The sequence below is a fragment of the Crocuta crocuta genome, unplaced genomic scaffold (assembly GCF_008692635.1).
Source record: "Crocuta crocuta isolate KB4526 unplaced genomic scaffold, BGI_CrCroc_1.0 scaffold216, whole genome shotgun sequence".
NCBI classification, from domain to species: Eukaryota; Metazoa; Chordata; class Mammalia; order Carnivora; family Hyaenidae; genus Crocuta; species Crocuta crocuta.
The window spans coordinates 7,053,115-7,071,882 of NW_027531504.1; the positions used below are offsets into that span (position 1 = coordinate 7,053,115).

The 18,768-nt window shown below is 42.7% G+C and overlaps 1 protein-coding gene across 1 annotated transcript in view; it reads right to left on the reverse strand.

Moving 5' to 3' along the window:
• The window catches only part of PLXNC1 (plexin C1), a 147,300-nt gene that overhangs the window by 47,214 nt on the left and 81,318 nt on the right, over window positions 1-18,768 (reverse strand). Inside the window, exons 11-18 of the mRNA XM_077772186.1 lie at window positions 15,064-15,203; window positions 12,171-12,350; window positions 9,403-9,490; window positions 6,963-7,166; window positions 6,657-6,842; window positions 4,751-4,853; window positions 1,017-1,118; window positions 608-711 (exon numbers count right to left, since the gene is read on the reverse strand). Of these exons, the coding sequence (XP_077628312.1) occupies window positions 608-711; window positions 1,017-1,118; window positions 4,751-4,853; window positions 6,657-6,842; window positions 6,963-7,166; window positions 9,403-9,490; window positions 12,171-12,350; window positions 15,064-15,203 (1,107 nt within the window). The remainder of the gene's footprint in view (window positions 1-607; window positions 712-1,016; window positions 1,119-4,750; window positions 4,854-6,656; window positions 6,843-6,962; window positions 7,167-9,402; window positions 9,491-12,170; window positions 12,351-15,063; window positions 15,204-18,768) is intronic.

Consider the following 18,768-nt stretch of genomic DNA (forward strand, 5'->3'; position numbering starts at 1 on the left):
GAATGGATTAATCAATCATTTCATGCAGCTATTTCTACTAAATGAGGATGATACGGACTGATCAGCCAAAGAACAACTGTTGAAGAGAACCATAAAAACTCGACATTGCTAAAAATGGCTGCTATCAACTCAAATTCTATACATGTTGACTTCCCTCCCTCTCGGCCCATAGTTCTTTTCATTCCCAATTGAGAAGTAATAGTGAATAATCTAGTAGCTGCAATAGAAGTCATGCAGATAAACACAACAAATTGGCCAGCCCACAATTTATTGATTTTTAAATAAACTAGGTGGCTTCCCAGTTACAAATTCAGCTCTAAACAGGTAGTAAAATAAAACAAAACTCATCACTCTGAACTTCTGTCCCTCCTAGGTTTTTGTTACTGGACAAAGAATAATTGTCAGTGACCCATCACTGCTTTATACCCTCATCAATCCAATGAATAATTATCCTGCTCCCTGCTCTGCTCAAACTTGAGCCATTATTTTGTTCCAAGCACATTATCTACAGCTCTCTTGGAATCAAACACCCATTTTGACAATAGCAACAAGCACCTTCATTATTATTCAAGACTCAACCTTAGGAATATGATCAATGCTCTTTTACCTCGGGGAAGAAAGTTCTCAGAGCAAAATGTTTGTAGTCAAGGAAGGGAACAGTTCCAAAACTATCAACCACATCCAATTTATCCATCTGCAGCTCAGCAAAGCCTGCAAAACAGAATCCCAAGAGCAATATTTTAACTCAACAAACAATGGATAAGATCTTCTGCTGTTTTGTCTAACACGGAGTATGACCTTGGTTTTCATTAAAGAAGAAACAATAGATAATTACTTGGTTGGCTGCAGAGCAGAGCTGAAATAAAACACAAAGCCAGGCCTAGACCCTGCTGTTCAGATGTCTTCTATTATACACACAGTTCTTGTTACTGTGGCCAGCTCCATTTAAGGGTAAAAAAAAAAAAAAAAGTGATAAAAAAGGCTTGTTTTTCTACAAATAAAATTTCGGAGCCTACCGTCACGTATCTCTTTCCGGAGCTCGCTCTCCAGGAGCTCCAACTGTTGGCTCTGTTTGCGACTCAGCTCCTTCGATTTGTGTCTGGTCACCCCCACGGCCGCTGAGGAGACAGACATCCAGCATCAGATTGACATGTTAACTCAAAAAACAAAAAGGAAAACCAAACCAACCTTGACATTTCTTTTACAGAGAGAGAGAGAGAGAGGGAGCGACAGGAAGAGAGAGAAAGAATAGCATTTAAGAGGTGGAATTTATCAAAAGAAAAATTCCCAGCGAGGGGTCAGTCTAAAGAGGAGGATGCTAAAATGCAACAGGAAAACACAAAACTATCCACCTTAACAGTAAAAACTAAATCAAATAACCTTCCCTTGTAACCAAAGATCCCAGCTGGCTGAAAAGTAATGAAAAGAGCCAAGTTTCCCTACAGCCAGAGGCCACGTATATTGTTGCATTCTTTTTTTAATGTTTCTAAACATCCCTGGAGAAATAAAGTTGAGCTGCAATCACAGAAGGAAACTACAGATCCACAGTGTGCTATATAAGGCAAACTTGCATAGATCAAATCAGGTGACGTGGAGAGCAGTCCACAATGAGCCCTTGGATCTGGGACATTGCTTCTTTCCCTGCTTCATCTGGTTTCTAACTGTGCTGCAGAGAAGTGCACTGAATAGGTTTGGTGCTCTGTCCATGTCCCTGCTCTATCAACTATGAGCTGTGTGACCTCTGGTAAGTTGCTTAGCATCTCTGTGGCTGGCTGCCTCAGCTGTCAAAGGGCCCACCTCACTGTGACCTTGACAGGATTATATGAAGTAACTCACAGAGAGTATTCAGAAGTTGTATTTTAAAAAGAATACCCACAACTGTCAACTACATGATTATTCTGGAAAGGTTTTCCTCCTTTAATAGAAACTTCATAATAAAAGGACCCCACTACAAGTAGACGGGAATGAGGCAGGAGGAAACAAAACTCAGTACAGCTCCACAAAGTCAACAGTGTTAATCATAATATGCATCATGTATCTTCAGAAAAAGGATGGGGCACACAGTGATTTCCAAATTTATGTGACCACAGAAATTCCAAATCCTTTTTCCAGGAGCGTGACTTGGGGTTATAGTTCCTCAGGCCACACTTCGGCCAATGCTGGCTCAGGGCAGGCAAAGGGAGCGAGGCAGCCACGTCCATCCATCAAGCAGTGGGATTTTCATGGCTGCCACCTCGAGGGGAAGCCACAGTGGAGATGTTTCGTAGGTGGCCAGCCTCGGCCAGGTGTGCTTCGTGTTTTCACTAACGATGTGACTGATGAGCTAAAATATTTGTACACTTTACACCCCACGTTCTGGTGACACATGGTGCCCATGTGTCATGGTAAGAAGAGGCTGAGAGGTTTTTTTTTTGGTTTATTATTTTTTTTTAACATTTATTCATTTTTGTGTGAGAGACAGAGTGTGAGTGGGGGAGGGGCAGAGAGAGAAGGAGACACAGAATCCGAAGCAGGCTCCGGGCTCTGAGCTGTTAGCATAGAGCCCAGTGTGGGGCTTGAACTCACAAACCATGAGATCATGACCTGAGCTGAAGTCAGACGCTTAACTGAGTAAGCCACCCAGGCGCCCTGTGGAAGGGGATGAGAGTTTTAAAGGGCTTTGCAAAAAGCTATGTGTCACACGGAACCCACTTCACTATGAAGAGCATAAACAATCTCTACAACAAGCTGAGAGGAGTGACGAGTCACAATATCACAGGAAGAGATCAGAAGTTTCTAGTAAGTCACCAAGTGGATGTGACTTTATGGTAAGATTGTTATATCTACCGCTGCTTAACCCTGACGGATTCTCAATCTAGAGCTCAGTATTTAGAATTTCTAAGTATTCTTACTCGAAGCTGGTACCAGCCAGGACCTTACTAAAATATCAAGCCCAATTCTGGATCCCAGAGATATAACAGGGATGGACAACTGGGGAAGAAGCACAAGAAAATACCTGAAATGATCAACAGAGCAAAACAGGGTGTCTGCGAAATGACTTCATTCCATTGGGTGAGTTAATCACACATGGGAGTCCTTCCCTCACTGGACTTAGAACCAGCCAGGAGAAAGGGCCAGGCCTGAATTCATTCTCTCCAGCTCCAGAGACTGAACTCATTCTCTTCAGCTCCAGGTCCAGTAACACAAGGTAAATGGATGAAGGGATGGATGAAGGAATGAAGGAGCGCATGGAAGGAAACATCAGCAACTATTACCAGAAGGCGTTAGAAAGGCAATGCGTGTGTTAAATCAAGGAGTGAGACACTCTCTCTTAGTTGGTGGAGGGGAGTTCTGTTTCTAAGACGGACAAGAGGACGCAGACTTTAGACGAAAAGCAGCTCAGAACCAGGTCACACATTATATAACTACAGGGACCAGGTACACAGATGAGTCACGTGGCCCAAGTGGTGACAACACGGAGTGGTAGAGACTGTGGCAAAACCCCAGGGACTACGTGCCCTCTCTCAAGGTGTAGCGGCTACCCAGCTCCGGTAACTGGAGCTATGGACAAGTGGAGGTCCAACGATCCAGATCTTTCAAATTCTCAAGAGATTTCTTAAAATTGTGAATCACTTAATTTTTTTAAGTTGAAGGATAGCTGACATACAAGTACATTGGTTTCAGGTGTACAACACAGGTGACTCACCTAATTTAAAAATGTCAGCTACTTTACAGTTCAAAAACAATGCTGTGTGGGCCAAACCAAACAGATCGGTGAGCCAGATTCAACCATCACGGAGCTCTGTGCTTGGATGAGCCTTGGGACATTTTAATAGATGGCACAGATCATACTTCTAAATTTAAGTTTGTTTTCATTTATTTTCACAGAGATATAGAGAGCAAGTCAGGGAGGAGGAGAGAGAGAGGGAGAAAGAATACCAAGCAGGCTGTGTACTGTCAGCGTAGAGCCTGATGTGGGGCTCGAACTCACAAACCATGAGATCATGACCTGNCCAAACCAAACAGATCGGTGAGCCAGATTGGCGAGCCAGATTCAACCATCACGGAGCTCTGTGCTTGGATGAGCCTTGGGACATTTTAATAGATGGCACAGATCATACTTCTAAATTTAAGTTTGTTTTCATTTATTTTCACAGAGATATAGAGAGCAAGTCAGGGAGGAGGAGAGAGAGAGGGAGAAAGAATACCAAGCAGGCTGTGTACTGTCAGCGTAGAGCCTGATGTGGGGCTCGAACTCACAAACCATGAGATCATGACCTGAGCCAAAATCGAGAGTCAGACACTTAACTGACTGAGCTACCCAGGCGCCCCAGTATAGATCACACTTCTAACACATAGCTGTGCCAGGAAAGGCCGAGCTGGGGAGGGAGCAGGGGATGGTGTTTGATGAGATGAGAAGGCAGGAAGAGATGACTAGATCCTGAAAGTCCAAACTGCCAGAGGATTTCTGAAGGGATACGTAAATGGGACATTCGTCATCACAGTTCACAGTATTGGGGAAGTGAAGTGGACTATATTTCTCAAGCACCAAGATACCATCTTTGTAACCCAGCTTTGTGTTAATAAGGCAGCCTAAAAAATGTTTGGAAAGCCCTCAACATGTACTATTATTCCTTTCCCAAAGTTGTGATTTGGGTTTTCATCCATTAATACTTAATTGAAGCCAACAGCCCCTGAAAGCTGAGAGTCTGCCACCTGACGAGATGCCCCAGGGAATAATTTCTCTGACAAAATTAAACAGGGCACTTACCAAAAATGACAATCACGAGCAAGACGGGAAGCACAATCAGGAAATACCAAGTGGTAGGAACTGTTTCCTGCTCGACATAGAGTTCTAAGTTTCCCAGTTTGACCTAAGAAGACAGAGTGTCATTAGACTCCATTGAGTTGGGTGCCATATTTATATACATATTTACATACATAGTTTTTCATCCAAATCATTTCCCCCAAGATGCAAAAAGAGGTGAGGTAGGATATATGAATTCAAGTCCCACCGCGGGCAGATTAGCTATGTGACATTGGGCACTTTGAGAACATTCACTGTGCCTCAGTTTCTAGATATGTCAGTTGAGGTACACCAGACTATAACTGGAGATTTTAGAATTTAGTCCTCTTTGCCATAGGGGTTTAACTTAACCATCCCATCCTTACCTTACTCATCTCTAAAATGGGATGTGGGTTTGTGTCTCTTCATAAGGTTGTCACGAAGACTAAAAATGCACTTTATTATTTAAGTAGGCTCATCACAGTCCTGCTCAAAACACTCCAGTGGCTTCCTAGAGCTCAAGGCCAAGCCCTCGCAATGGCCCACAAGGTCCTGATCATCTGTTACCTCTCCCTTCCTGCTCCCTCCATTAACTCTCCAGCTTCGTAGAAGATTCTTCCTTGCTCAATCTGCTCTAGCCACACTGGCCTCCTTGTTGCTCCTCAAATGTACCAGGCAGACTCCAGACTCAAGACCTTTGCAACCTGCAGTTCTGTCTATCTAGAATCCTCTACACCCCAGAGAACCCATGGCTCATTCTCTCTCCTCCTTGAGGTCCTTACTCAACTGTCATCTTTCCAGAGAGACCTTCTCTGCCCACCATTGTAAAACTTGCAGCATTGCCTGCTGCTTCAGTTTTCTCCATGACGATCACTACCACCTAACACATTTTTAAGTTACTTTCTTCAGTTATATGACTCTTTAGGTAATCTCCACAAAGGCAGAATTTTGGGGTCTGTTTTCTTCTCGGCTGTGTCACCATCATAGTATAGGCACTCTGGAACCATCTCATGAACGAAGATTCTAGCATGGCTCCTCTCAACCAATGTGACATGTGGGAGCACTTGTGAGTTCAGTTGGTGCTCTTGATTTATAATAATTACTACCCTCTTTACCATACAGATGGACAAAGGGAAGCTCGGCAGAGCCAAATGACCCACCTAAGGCCACACGGCTATTAGCTGGTGCAGCTAAAACATGAACACATTTTTTTTTTTTTGGTCTGATATTCTTTCTCCTTGACCTTTATTCAATATTTATGAGTACAGATCGTAAAGCATTTTTTTTTGGTATAGACTGTGAAGAGCCTCATATGGGATGAACACCATAAAGACAGGCTTCTAATATGTTTCCTTTCCCAAGGGTCTCACATCTTTATTGTGGGACATAAATATAACTGCGATGGGACCCTCAAACATGTCAGGGAGAGATGAATTGCAGCAAGTATGCCTTTGTGGTGAGGCGGCGGCCCACGGCGCATAGATTATCTGATCTTCATCAGCATCTAATGCTGCTCTGAGTGTGCTCGGAATCTGCTAAGACATGTCACCTCCACATTTGGGGAAAGAATGACAGCTCATTCGTCAGTGGTCTAGAGATTCTGCCTGCAGATGCTACAGTCCAAATGTATGGCTAGAACAAAAGCTATCAAGACTCATTAGTATTGTAGACAATGGTGTGTTCAATGCTTTGACATTCGAATAGGCACATGGATGGTTTCTGCCAGCTATTTTGTAGGAATTATGCTTGCGCTTGCAGTACAAGCTTTGTTTATCTGCTATTTAAAGTGAAGATCTAAAGATCCACGACACATTCCACTCGGGCTTCTGTTTAGCCGAGGAACTGCCCCAAATGAGGTAAAACCAACAGGTAGGGCTGGCAGGTGACTCACACGGACTTTCTTGGAAGAGGTGTCAATGCTGTTTGAGTTCGTGATGCCTTTAATTTTGCAAAGGATGATGGTGAGATCTTGATTTCTAGTAATATTTTCAAAACTGCAATTTAATTGCTTATTTTCCCCATGGAAGAGGGTGATTTCAATGTCTGTCTTGGAGATGTTGAAGTCATCATTTTCTTTCTGTGAAGAACACAGAGGAGATGGAGAAATTAGGGCGCACCAGGGAACCCACAGCACGAGCACACCTTGCCAGTTGTGAGGGGGAGGGCTCATCCCGACCAAGATAAGTGAGAAACATACTTGAATTTTCACTTCCAATTCTGTGTCTCCCTCGGGTTCAACCCGACACCCTGTGAACCTGGGGTCCTCAAGATACTGCAAGCTTCCACAGTCCAGGTAGGTCTCCTGGACTCTCAACTTCACGGTGACGTTGGCCCGTGGTTTTGAACCCTTGAAGCTGGGGGCTAAAAACCAGCAGGAAGTCGCCCTACAATTTTCGGAGACCTGATGGAGGAGAAAAGAGCGCTTTAACAACTTTATCACTGAGTCCTAGCTCTGGGAGGAGTGAGGTGACCCGGACAACTGAATTTGTTGGTGCTTCCAATTTCTCATCTACAAAATGGGGACAGTGATACCACCTCCCCCTCACCGGGCTGAATGAAGCCAAAATCCAATTAAATGAGATGAGGGCCTGTTAAACTAAATGGGGGCTAAATTAAAGGAGATTACACATGCAAACATGCTTAGAATAGTGCCTGGCACACAGTAGGCACTCAACGAATGCTAGCTTCTGTCACTGTGGGCATTATTAGTGATAACAAAAGCAGCCAGGAGGTTATGCAATGGAAAAAAGGGTGCACAGGAAGAAGTAGGCTAGAGAAAGAGGAAGACTTTGCACCAAAGGGCCGGTGTGCCCCACAAGCCCTCAAGGCAGCTTGGGCAATGCAGGCAGGGAGGGGACTGTCCTCCAGCGAGGCTGTATATACACTGGCTGCATCCCTTCAGGTGGAAGAACCTTCCGCGGCACTTAGCAGAAATCACTGGCCACAAGGAAGAAAAGGCTCTGCAGGTCTAACAAGTAGTAGGAGAAAACAAAAGCAAAAGGAACAACGTGGCCCCCGTGAAAATGCAGAGCATGAAGACTGGAAACAACGCAGAGAGTGTGGCCCGCTTCACAGGTTTATTTATAAAAAACATAAATACTGTCATTTTTAGGTGTGCAGAGAGACGGGCCGAGAAAGTCGCTGGAAAAGAGATTGATCAAGTTTTTAAAGAAGGGCAATAATTTGGGGCGCCTGGGTGGTTCAGTCAGTTGAGCGTCTGACTCTTGATTTTGGCTCAGGTCATGATCTCTCAGGTCATGGGTTCAAGCCCCGTGTCAGGATCTGTGCTGACAGTGCAGAGCCTGCTTGGGATTCTCTGTCTCCCTCTCTTTCCACCCCTCCCCCAGCTTGCACTCTCTCTCTCTCTCAAAATAAATACGTAAACATTTTTTAAAAATAAGGAAGAGCAATAAGGGCTGCCTGGCTGGCTCAGTCCACGAATTATGCAACTCTTGATCTCAGGGTTGTGAGTTTGACCCCATGTAAGGTGTAGAGATGACTTAAAAATAAAATCTTAAAAAAAGGGGGCAATAAAACTTGTGAAAAAAAATTTTGCTAGGTGACAAGTTTTCCTGTTTTGTATTTACTTTCTAATATTACAGTTGAAAAGAGAGGGGAGGATGAAGCCACAGGTGGGAAAATCCGATGCAAAGGGCTGAGACTTGCACAAACGAAACCTCCTTTCCCTCAAACCCCTCTCCAAACTCCAGCCCTGGATCTGCCGTTCGCATTTCTGGCAATACTATGAAACAAAAAATGGTGTGTGTCCACATCGTGGAGATGTGGCCCGGAATCAGATATGAGGCAAGGCCCGGCACTGGCTCTGGGTATGTCAGGACGTGACTGCGTGTGTGACAGGGACCTAAGGAGCACTCGGGAAGGTCCTCTGTACCTGGGCCCAAGCAGGGCCAGGTCTGTGGCCCTGGGCAGGCGGTCTGCTACCTTCACATGTCTCATTAAGGAAGGAGAGAAAGGGGAAGAGAGAGCGGGGAGGGCATGCATCTGAGAAGTAAACTAGAAGTACACTCCGAGGCCCCCACCTAGATCTAAAATCCATCATTCTGTGTGACGAGGCCTATGCGGGACGTATGTCCGTGTAAGAACTGGACAAGAGCCGGTGTGGGGAAATGCAAGGTCAGAGGAGGCGAGGTCAGAAGGAAAGGGACCACAGCAGACAATGGCTCCCAAATCAGACAATGGCAGGAGCGGAAGTATGTGACAGGCTTTCCGGGACTCCCGCCGGGCACAGCTTCCCCAGTGGGAACATCACCACCACGTCTGCACAAAAATGCTGTTCTTCTAGATAGCTCCTCTTCCCCTCTCACAAGGCACGTTCACACACAGTCACATGCATGGTCTCGTTCAAGTGCCTCCACAAAAGCCCCACGTGGAGGAAGTGAAGGCCCCGTCATACCAACCTCATCCCTCTCTCCTCTGTGTCCCAGTTGGAAACCCTCAACCACCAGGAGAGGGTATTATTTCCATTATGGCCCAGCTGGTGTACACCCTCCAACAGGTAAAAGCTTGTACTGTCACAAAGGCGCAGAAATAAAAGGTACTCCCCAATAGATGTTAGTGTGATGAAAACAAAATCATCCTTGAAAATCACTATTATTACAAGGTAGCTCAAGACTTACATTTATGTTTCCTTTTAACTCGTGTGAAATGATTAAGTTGTCAATTACATCAAAATTTCTGCCCAGGATGGTTATGTTTTGACCACCACTGCAAAGGAAAAAGCAACAAGAAGAGTTTCATAGTAAACATACAGGCATTTGGTGTTTGTGAATGAAGCTATCATTTTATTCACACTTATTATTAAACTCGGTTATGTTTGGAGCCAAGCAACACATTTTAATTTCAAATGCAGGACAATTATAGACGTCTTTTAATGATACTGACCACAAATGCATAATGTTAAAGACACCTAAATATAAAAATTCAGGTCAGATCTTGTTCTAATTCTAGGAAAACGCCCAAATTGTTTAGAATTTTGAGTCTTATTATGTTGCCACATACAACCAGATCATCGGCTGTACCTTGAAAAGGTTTCACTGAACAGAATTTTGTTTTGATTGCTGTTTAATCTATATTAAGATCCTTCAATCTAACAATTTTCAAAATCAAACTTCCAACCTACCGATTATACTTAATTTAGGGAGATAGGGAACATTTCGGACAAGGTAAAATTATAAATGACATCAAACCTATCAATTCCCATTTGGCAGACCATATAAATAACAGCTATGTTCCGTCTCTCCAAAACCAAGCCAAATGATTTCACATATTCTCAGCACATAATCGCATATAAGCAAAGTGGTCATTAGTTGTGAAATAAACAGCTGTCCACAGCTCTGGCTGCCCTCACACTGCCATTCATGTAGGTCATTCCAGGGGACAGGAGCCGGGGAACGTCAGCACTGTTCGCCAGCCAGGCCCAGACTGACAAGGCCAGGAGGTGGGCATGGGCAGGCCAATCTATGTAGGGCAGAAGGAAGACATTAAGCCCTGAACCTTCCAGTCACAAGGGGGAAGGGTTGAGCTGGCCTCATGCCAGCCTGTCGTCATTACTAGAAAATGGAGCCAAGTGTGCCTGTCGTTGGCCAGAGTGCAGAGCCACATTCTTGCCCAGGCGTAACTCANCTGAGAAGTAAACTAGAAGTACACTCCGAGGCCCCCACGTAGATCTAAAATCCATCATTCTGTGTGACGAGGCCTGTGCGGGACGTATGTCCGTGTAAGAACTGGACAAGAGCCGGTGTGGGGAAATGCAAGGTCAGAGGAGGCGAGGTCAGAAGGAAAGGGACCACAGCAGACAATGGCTCCCAAATCAGACAATGGCAGGAGCGGAAGTATGTGACAGGCTTTCCGGGACTCCCGCCGGGCACAGCTTCCCCAGTGGGAACATCACCACCACGTCTNAGCCACATTCTTGCCCAGGCGTAACTCAGAGACACAGGCACGGAATATCATCACAGGTGGCTGGACATTAGGAAGCTTAACAGAATCACAATGTTGTGCATCTGAAGCTAATGTAATGCTGTATGTTGACTACACTTCAGTCAAAGAAATAATAAAGGAGCCTCTGATGTGATGGCAAAGCAGAACTCTGGTGGTTTAGAGCACAGCGCCCTGGACCCAGACTGCTGGGAGCCCAGGCAAGCTGTTTGAATGCTCTCTGCTCGGTTTCCTCATCTGCTAAAGGGACTATTCCTTTGCTGAGGATGAACTGAGCTAACAGATATAACACACAAGGCCTGTGGGGAGTGTCACATCAATGCTCGAGTTTACTGATAGGAGAGATTTAGACCCAGAGCAGGGAGTGCGATGCTAGAGGCTTGGTTTAGAAATTTCCATTTTTCTCAATGCCACTGTCAGGGGCACAACTGTTGAAGTCCAAACTCCCTAGTCCCTTGGAAGGGGGCTGTAATTGGAGAGAGGTTCTTTCAAGAGGTAATTAAGATGAAATGAGATCACTGGGGTGGGCCCTAATCCAATAATCTGACTAGTGACCTTACAAAAAGAGATTAGGACACAGACAGTCACAGAGGGAAGACCATGTGAAGATACAAGGAGGTGATCATGTATCCACAGGCCAAGAAAACAGGCCTCAGAAGAAACCAACCCTGACATCCACTTCTGACTTACTCTTAAGTAAGACTACTGTACTAGAAGTATTTTTCTCTTGTGGCTTTTCTTTCTTAAAACAACAACAAAGGTTCATCTGGAGTTTCATCTCGACAGTACTTTGAAAATTAGCTTCATGCTGTGTTAGTGAAGTATCTTATTATGAAACTACCTTCAGAGTTATATTCCAAATCTGAATGTGAATTTAAAGTTCAACTAGGCAGAGGACTGTTTTTATTTTTATTTATTTATTTTTAATATAGAGGAGTCATCTGGAAGAGTTTATTTTGGAATGTCAATCTCTCTCTTAGGGAGTATCTTTGAAATGTAGACATTTCTTTTCACTTAGCTAGCTCCTAATATTTCCTCAAATTCTTCAGAACAGTGGACTCAAAAGATTATAAAATGAAAGATATAAGAGTCATGGGCAGGAGTGAGATGTAGTATGTTTGTATCAGAAACGCAGGCTAAGAGCAGATACTGCAATTCAATGACCATTTTAAAAGGCGAAAGATCATACAACCTGAAGACAACCAGAGTGTGAGCAAACATTTAGCTGTGAGTTTCCCGGCAGCCACAGCTCCCAGCATTCACGGTGACAATAGGAGGTAACCTACTGGTTAGGTAGATGTTTGGTTTCTAGGAATAAATCCTAAGGGGAATTCTGTGGGAGGAATTTAGATAGAACTATTTCTATACTTATTTGTGTAAAACCCATGATCTCTGTGCATATGACCCTTTTTAACACAATGAGGGAACATAGGAATCTAGAAAGCACCTGATCCAGGTGGTGGCAGGATATATGAGGGAACAGTGAGGCAGAGCGATATACGACAAGGGTCCCACAAATGTACAGCTCCCGCCATCGAACTGGATACACACATCCTTCATTTCTTTTCGGCTTGATGGCAGAGAGAATTTCATATGGGTGTCATTTAGCACATGGCTAACCTGTATCCTAGAAAGGGGCAGAAAAACAACTCTTAAATGACACAGACATGTAGCACAGCTGCTTACCAGACGTGACGGCATATGAATCTTACTTGAACTGTAACAGTTCACAAACTATCAGAACAGCCATAGGTAAGTATGGGTTCATCAGGGGCCACTTACCACTGTGGGGATCCTCTGGGGCAGGGTTCGTCTTTCTTTCTGCATTTGTGAGTTTTTATTTGCAAATTTCCCTTAGAAGCGGGAAAAGGAGATGTAACCATTTCCCTTAAGAAGTCCTATCAGTGAAACATGGACAGCGTAGCACATTATACGAAGGGTTTCCTGTTAATGGTGCTGAGTCTGAGAATGGCACTGTCTTTATCTGTTAGAGACACACGCTGAAGCAGGCATGTGTCCAGGGATATGATGTCTGGGAGGTGCTTTTAAAACCTCCAGCCACCATGCTTCCCTCCCCTCCAAAAATGAATCCAGATTGGCAAGACGCTGGTAAGTCTGGAAGCCAGAAGAGTGGTACAGAGAGGTTCACTGCACTCTTGTCTCTTGAGTATGCTTGGAAATTTCCACAATGAAAAGCTTAAGTAAAAAGAAGTTCCAGGTAAGCGTAAGAAGTTCCAGATGGGTAGAACCCCACTCCAGGAAGAGATGGGGATCCTATCATTCCAAGAACTGAGTGCCCATGACCAACATCACGCACAGAGCCCAGGGGTCTCAAGGTCAATCAGCATCAGAGTCAAGCTGTCTCCCAAGGAGGTCCAGAAAGGAAATTAGTTTGGACTACCCTGGGGGCTCCCGACATCCACAAGGCATGCTCTCGATGCCCCTCAGGAGTCAAAGCAAAGCCTTCTCCAACATTCCCTCTGTCACCTGCATTTCCCTCAGTACATCATGTCTACAATCACCCTCTAAAGCAAAAGATCACTAAGACTGGGTTGTGCTGAATAATTCTCAGCATAATTATGCTACACGTGAATCTACTGTTACTACTTAAAGGGGATGTGCATGATTATTAACGTTAATGCACATCTCCTTTAAGGAGTAATAACAGATCCTAACATAAGGCAGATTCAAAAAGCATCTGAGTCAGTGTGCATTTACACTATGTCAGATTTACATCCTAAGCTTTATAATCAGAGCAAAGCTCCAGGAATGGAGCTTTATCATCATAAAATGGCTAATCATTAAAATTCAAACTTGTTTATTAATTTTGGAGGGAGAGAGGTGGAAATGTGGGTCATTCCACTATTATTCTTGTATTTTCCCCTTCAGAATAATTAGGTATTTGAAAAATACCATATTAAAGGAGTGTGGGATTATGGCATGAACTCAGATATAGGATTAACTGGGTATTATGTTTACTGCTTGTGAACTTGGGTTCACCACTCTGATGTGGTTACTGAAATGCTACATGCAGAAAGGTCTCTGAATCATTTAATTTAATAACTGCAGTATCTCAAGACACATTCGGAATTGAAATGAGAGCATAAAGAGTCAAAAATAGGGTAATGCTCTGAAAACCGACTTATTTGCCAGGGAAGGTGATTGTCTTTCAGTGAACACACAGGTGTCTAACTTCACAGATTTCGACACAAAATGAAAGATTTTCACAGAAGGTATTTAGCCAGGATCAACGGCACCAAAATGCCTACGCTGCACGGATACAGCCGCTAATGTGCGTTTGATAATTCTGGTAAATAGCAAAACAGAGTGTTCATTGGTGAGCTACCAATGAACAGCTTTCTCCATCAAGATGACAGACATCCTAAATTTACTGTTAGGAGGGGAAGAGGATGGCAGTTACATGCAGCAAATGAATTAAAACAGTAAATTCAGTAAATAAGTGTGGCAGATTAAAATGCTGTACAAATCTGTTTTAGTAGTTAAAAACCAAAACAGCACGCTTCAGCAGATTGTCTTCGATGCATTCCCATGATGAGAACAAGCCCACTATTATACTTCATAGAAACTGCAATGTCTTCTACCTTCAAATCAACCCAAACTTATAAAAGCTAACAAGCAGAAAACTCAGATGATCTGTTGTGTTATTATTATTACATCTCTTTTGGGGGTAACATGTGCACAAGGATTTCAGGGACATATGGAAAATTTTTGTTCTTTCTCCAAGTTTCACTAGAGGGTAAGTTAGGGGAAAAGAAGTCAGAGAAATAAGGATGGTCAAATGTACACTGACTAGATATCTGTGTTGGGGTGTTTGGTCTTTTTTTTTTTTTAAACTACTAATATATGTTCCATTTAGTTATTAGTTGAGCCTGAAACCAATCCAATAAAGAGAAGGGTACAAAGAATGAAAACAACTTTGGGTAATACATTGGAAGAGCTGTCATATTTTTCCATCAAATTCCTAAGTATGCAACTATTTTTCTAAGTGGATCAGCTTCAAGATGATGTCTGTTACTCAAAATACTTGATTTTGTTAATGGAAATGAATCAAGACTTCAAAGAGGCAACATCCTGAAATTAGCAGGTCCTGAGGCTTTGCGGGCTTAGAGGGGAAAGATTTCTCACAATTAACTTCCAACGTGGTGTTTAAATTATTCTACTTATTAAAATTATGTTATATCTAATATGTAGGGGATGAACCGCCTACTTTGGCACATGGAAATCCTTTGAAAAGATTATAATCACAATGATATTCTTTTGGCCTGGGCTATAGCTTTTTACTATATTATCAAGGATAAATTACTATTATTTCAACTCACACATCCTTATCACAAGTACTGGTTCCTTTCAGGATCATTGTAATGTTGGATGCTTGAGTAAAGTTTGCTCCTGTGACGATCACGTTACTTTTCCCTAAAGTCGATATCTTCTGTGGTTCGATGGATTTAATGTAGAAGACCTGTTGGAAATAAAGATTAACACACAAGATCAAAGCTAAGAAATGGCATTGTTCCAAAAAATCTGTTTACGCGCTGCAGTCGGAAGAAATCACTGGGAAATTACGACATTTTGCAAACACAAGCAGACAGTGTTTAATGAAATCAATGAATTCAAGGAAGAGTGCTGAAGATTCATGTCTCTCAACATGCGACAGCATGAGGTCAAACCAATTAGTCTTTGTCTCACAAGACAGTTGAAAATACAGTTGAAGAGTCTGACATTCTGTCTGAAGAGTGAGATCTCACTGGCGTCTCAGAAATGCTCACTGCCTTACAGCCTCTGGAGGCTCAGAATATAACAAAATGAAGAAAAAGACAAGGAGTCCACTGATGATAGGCCAACAAGAGTCATCATTAAGCTGGAAGAAATGTCATTCTGGGTAAATTTAATTCCCAAGAAAGCAGTGTCTATTTTCTGTTTTGGGTTTTTTTGTTTTGGTTTGGTTTTTTTTTTTTTTTTTTTTTTTCAGTTAGGCTATTTGAATCAAGGGGTATACTGCAGGGGAAGCCTCCAGAAATCAACCTGTTCAGTCACCTAATGCCAAGGAGCTAGATGCCAAACCACTGTGGTCAACAGTTGCTTCTCCATAGCACCCATTAGAAACTTTATCAGGCCTTTCTTTATTGAGAAAATTTCCCTTGCGACAACCCGCTCCCTGAGGCCCCATATCATGTAGGCCTTTGCACTTCACTTCTTTATTTGCAAGGCCTACTCAAATTCTCCTTAAAAAGATGGGGGTGGGGGGGCTTTGTTTGATGGCAGGAATCACTTTCCCTTTTAAAGACAAGACAATCCTGATTTCTTTCCCTTTTCTTCTACAGATATTACCGTCTCTCATTTTGATCATTCTGTTGTTCTCTGTGTAGACCACCCCCAGCACGTCTGTATTCTTCTACAATATGATGACTAAAACAGGACAGAAAATTTGGACTCTGGCCAATATAAAATACAGCAGATCTTTAGCACGAGAGCATTTCATACTCACACTCTTGACATCTGAAAACAACCCCCAGGTCCAGAGACACATAATCATGTGAAATCTGGCTAAGCCACAGATGCCAAATGTATCCCCATGGAGGATAAAATCTAGGAGGAAGCCACTTATGGCACTGGGAGAGAATCAGTCCTGCCCAATGCCTGTCTACCACCTGCTTCTTAAAGCAGCCTAATATTCTCTGCTCCTTTATATGTGTAAGGCTCATCACGATGGACTTGCCGGGCTGTTTGGGCTGCCCATTCTGCTGAGAGGGAGGTTTTATTCTGCTCCTCGGCAAACACAGGGGCTATATGGTAGAGCGGTCACCATCGCTCATTATCACTATGGATTGGTTTTGTAGATTGAGGTAAATTCATCGTTAATGTCATCACAGTAATGATGTAATGTGACAGAGAATTGATTTCAGTGGCAGAATTTATTTTAATCACTTAGTAGAGGACTTTAGCCCCATATTTATAGAATCATGAAGGGTCTGAAAGGGTCACTTTAATTATTCTGTTATACTTGACTGCCTTTTATGGGGGAAATTATCTGTAAGAGTGGTGCTTGGAATGGGGGGATTAGCAAAGACTTCAAGATAAATCCCTTGCAAATGTCAAGTGTGTGCTATATAGCAAAAGGCTTACTCTTCGCTCTGACATGGTGACAGCTAAGTGAACAAGTATTTATTGAGCACGTACAGGGTCCCTAGAATAAGTAGGTGTTGTGGGGGACACATGATCTACGTGTGCACCAGATCAGAAGTCGGCAAACTACTGGGTTTGCCTGTAGCAAGCCAAATCCAGTTCATTGTCTGCCTTTGTGTGGCCCATGAAAAAAATGTCAAAAAAGTAATAATGTTCCATGACATGTGAGAATACATGAATTCCGATGTTAGTGTCCACAAAGAAAGGTTTTCTGGAACACAGCCACACCTGTTCATTTACGTACTGCCTGCGGCTGCTTTCGCACTACAGGGGCAGAATAGTTGTGGCCGAGAGCGTGGGGCTCCCAAAGCCTAAAGCATTCACCGTCTGGCTCTTTGTAGAAAAAAAAATGTGCCAACCCTTGCACAGTTCAAGTCCACTGTCTTCTTAAGGAGGCAAGAGACACTGCGTTTTGTTTTTGTTTTATGCAAATCCCAAAGAAGACTCACAGACACATCCAAGTCAGCATGAGCCCTACATTTCTTTCTGGACAGCCCTTCGGATTCTTGTGTTTACACTGTGATATCGGCTCAAGCAAGATGTTCGAACACCCCAAGTCAATGCTACTTCTCTACTCTCAGGAGAGGATAAAAAGAGCCTTATAACTCATGTAAAAAATACTTCCAGGGGGTTATACTTTGCCCCTTAAATGGTTCTGTAAACACCATCAGAAGACCCACCATGACGCCTTATTAATTTTTTATTTCTCCCTGAGCAGAGATGGCCCTGCTACTTCAAAAGGATTTTATGTTTAAACCTTATTGTTTAGAGAAGTTTCCACTGGCTGTCTAGGATGAAATCCAGCCCTGGTCTATCTCTTGAAAGCAGATGCTTCTAGTCTATTTGCAAAGAGGGTCAGATTAGTTGTCCTTTGTTTGCTTGGAGAACCTCTCTTAATGTTAATAAGTGAGTTAAAGAGCCACCAAGAAGACCTCATCAAATAAACTGTGCAGGTATCCAAGGGAAAAAAGAAAAAGATAGAGTAACTATACGGCAATGCTGTATGGCTGCAACAATTCTTAGAAATAGAACATCTTCTATTTTTACTAATAAAGGTTTTTAAAAATCCTATACAGACAGAAAGCAAAGAATGATCTTCCGACAAATGTTTCACACACTTCTTTTAGATCTATTTTATATTTTAATCAAGAGTTAACTTCACAGCCCGGTATGAAGCAGTGGGCCCCGAAGCTGACACACAGAAGGGGTTAATTTAAAAACATACTCTAGTTTGATACACAAAGACGCTTTCTTAAAGGCCTCAACAGTGAGATCCTGCCCTCCTCTTAGGTCCAAGGATTTGCGTGTGTCAAATCAAAATACCTTTGACAGCAACCTTCACAACCTGTGTTGTCCAGCAATTAGCCTCAGAATAGTCTATTTCTGTCAGCTACATTTTAAAGACATAAGAGTTCTTTCTAAATGGCTGTCCAATTTTAGATGATTCAATCAGATACTATGAACTCTGGTTGTTCATGAGTTTAGACCACTCCTTATGTTATATGTGAAAACACATTAGAAACTGGTTAATTCAGTGATTATAGAATGTCCAATTATTTTTATTTTTTTTAAAACAAACTCATTATAAGATATTGGAAACAGCACAGCCGCTAAGAATTATCTCCCTGAAAAGGTCTAAGAGGATTACTTCTGACAGTAAGAGCACTTTTTTTTTTTTTGTAAAGTCTGACGTCAACACAATTCAAATTACCATGACATTAATGGAGGAAATACTGGCTATGATTGAAAAGAATATTGAAAAGAGGTGCATTAGGAAGGCTCAGTTTATTAAGACCAAATTGGACTTTATTAATCTGTTTTTTTAAAAAAATCTGAATACA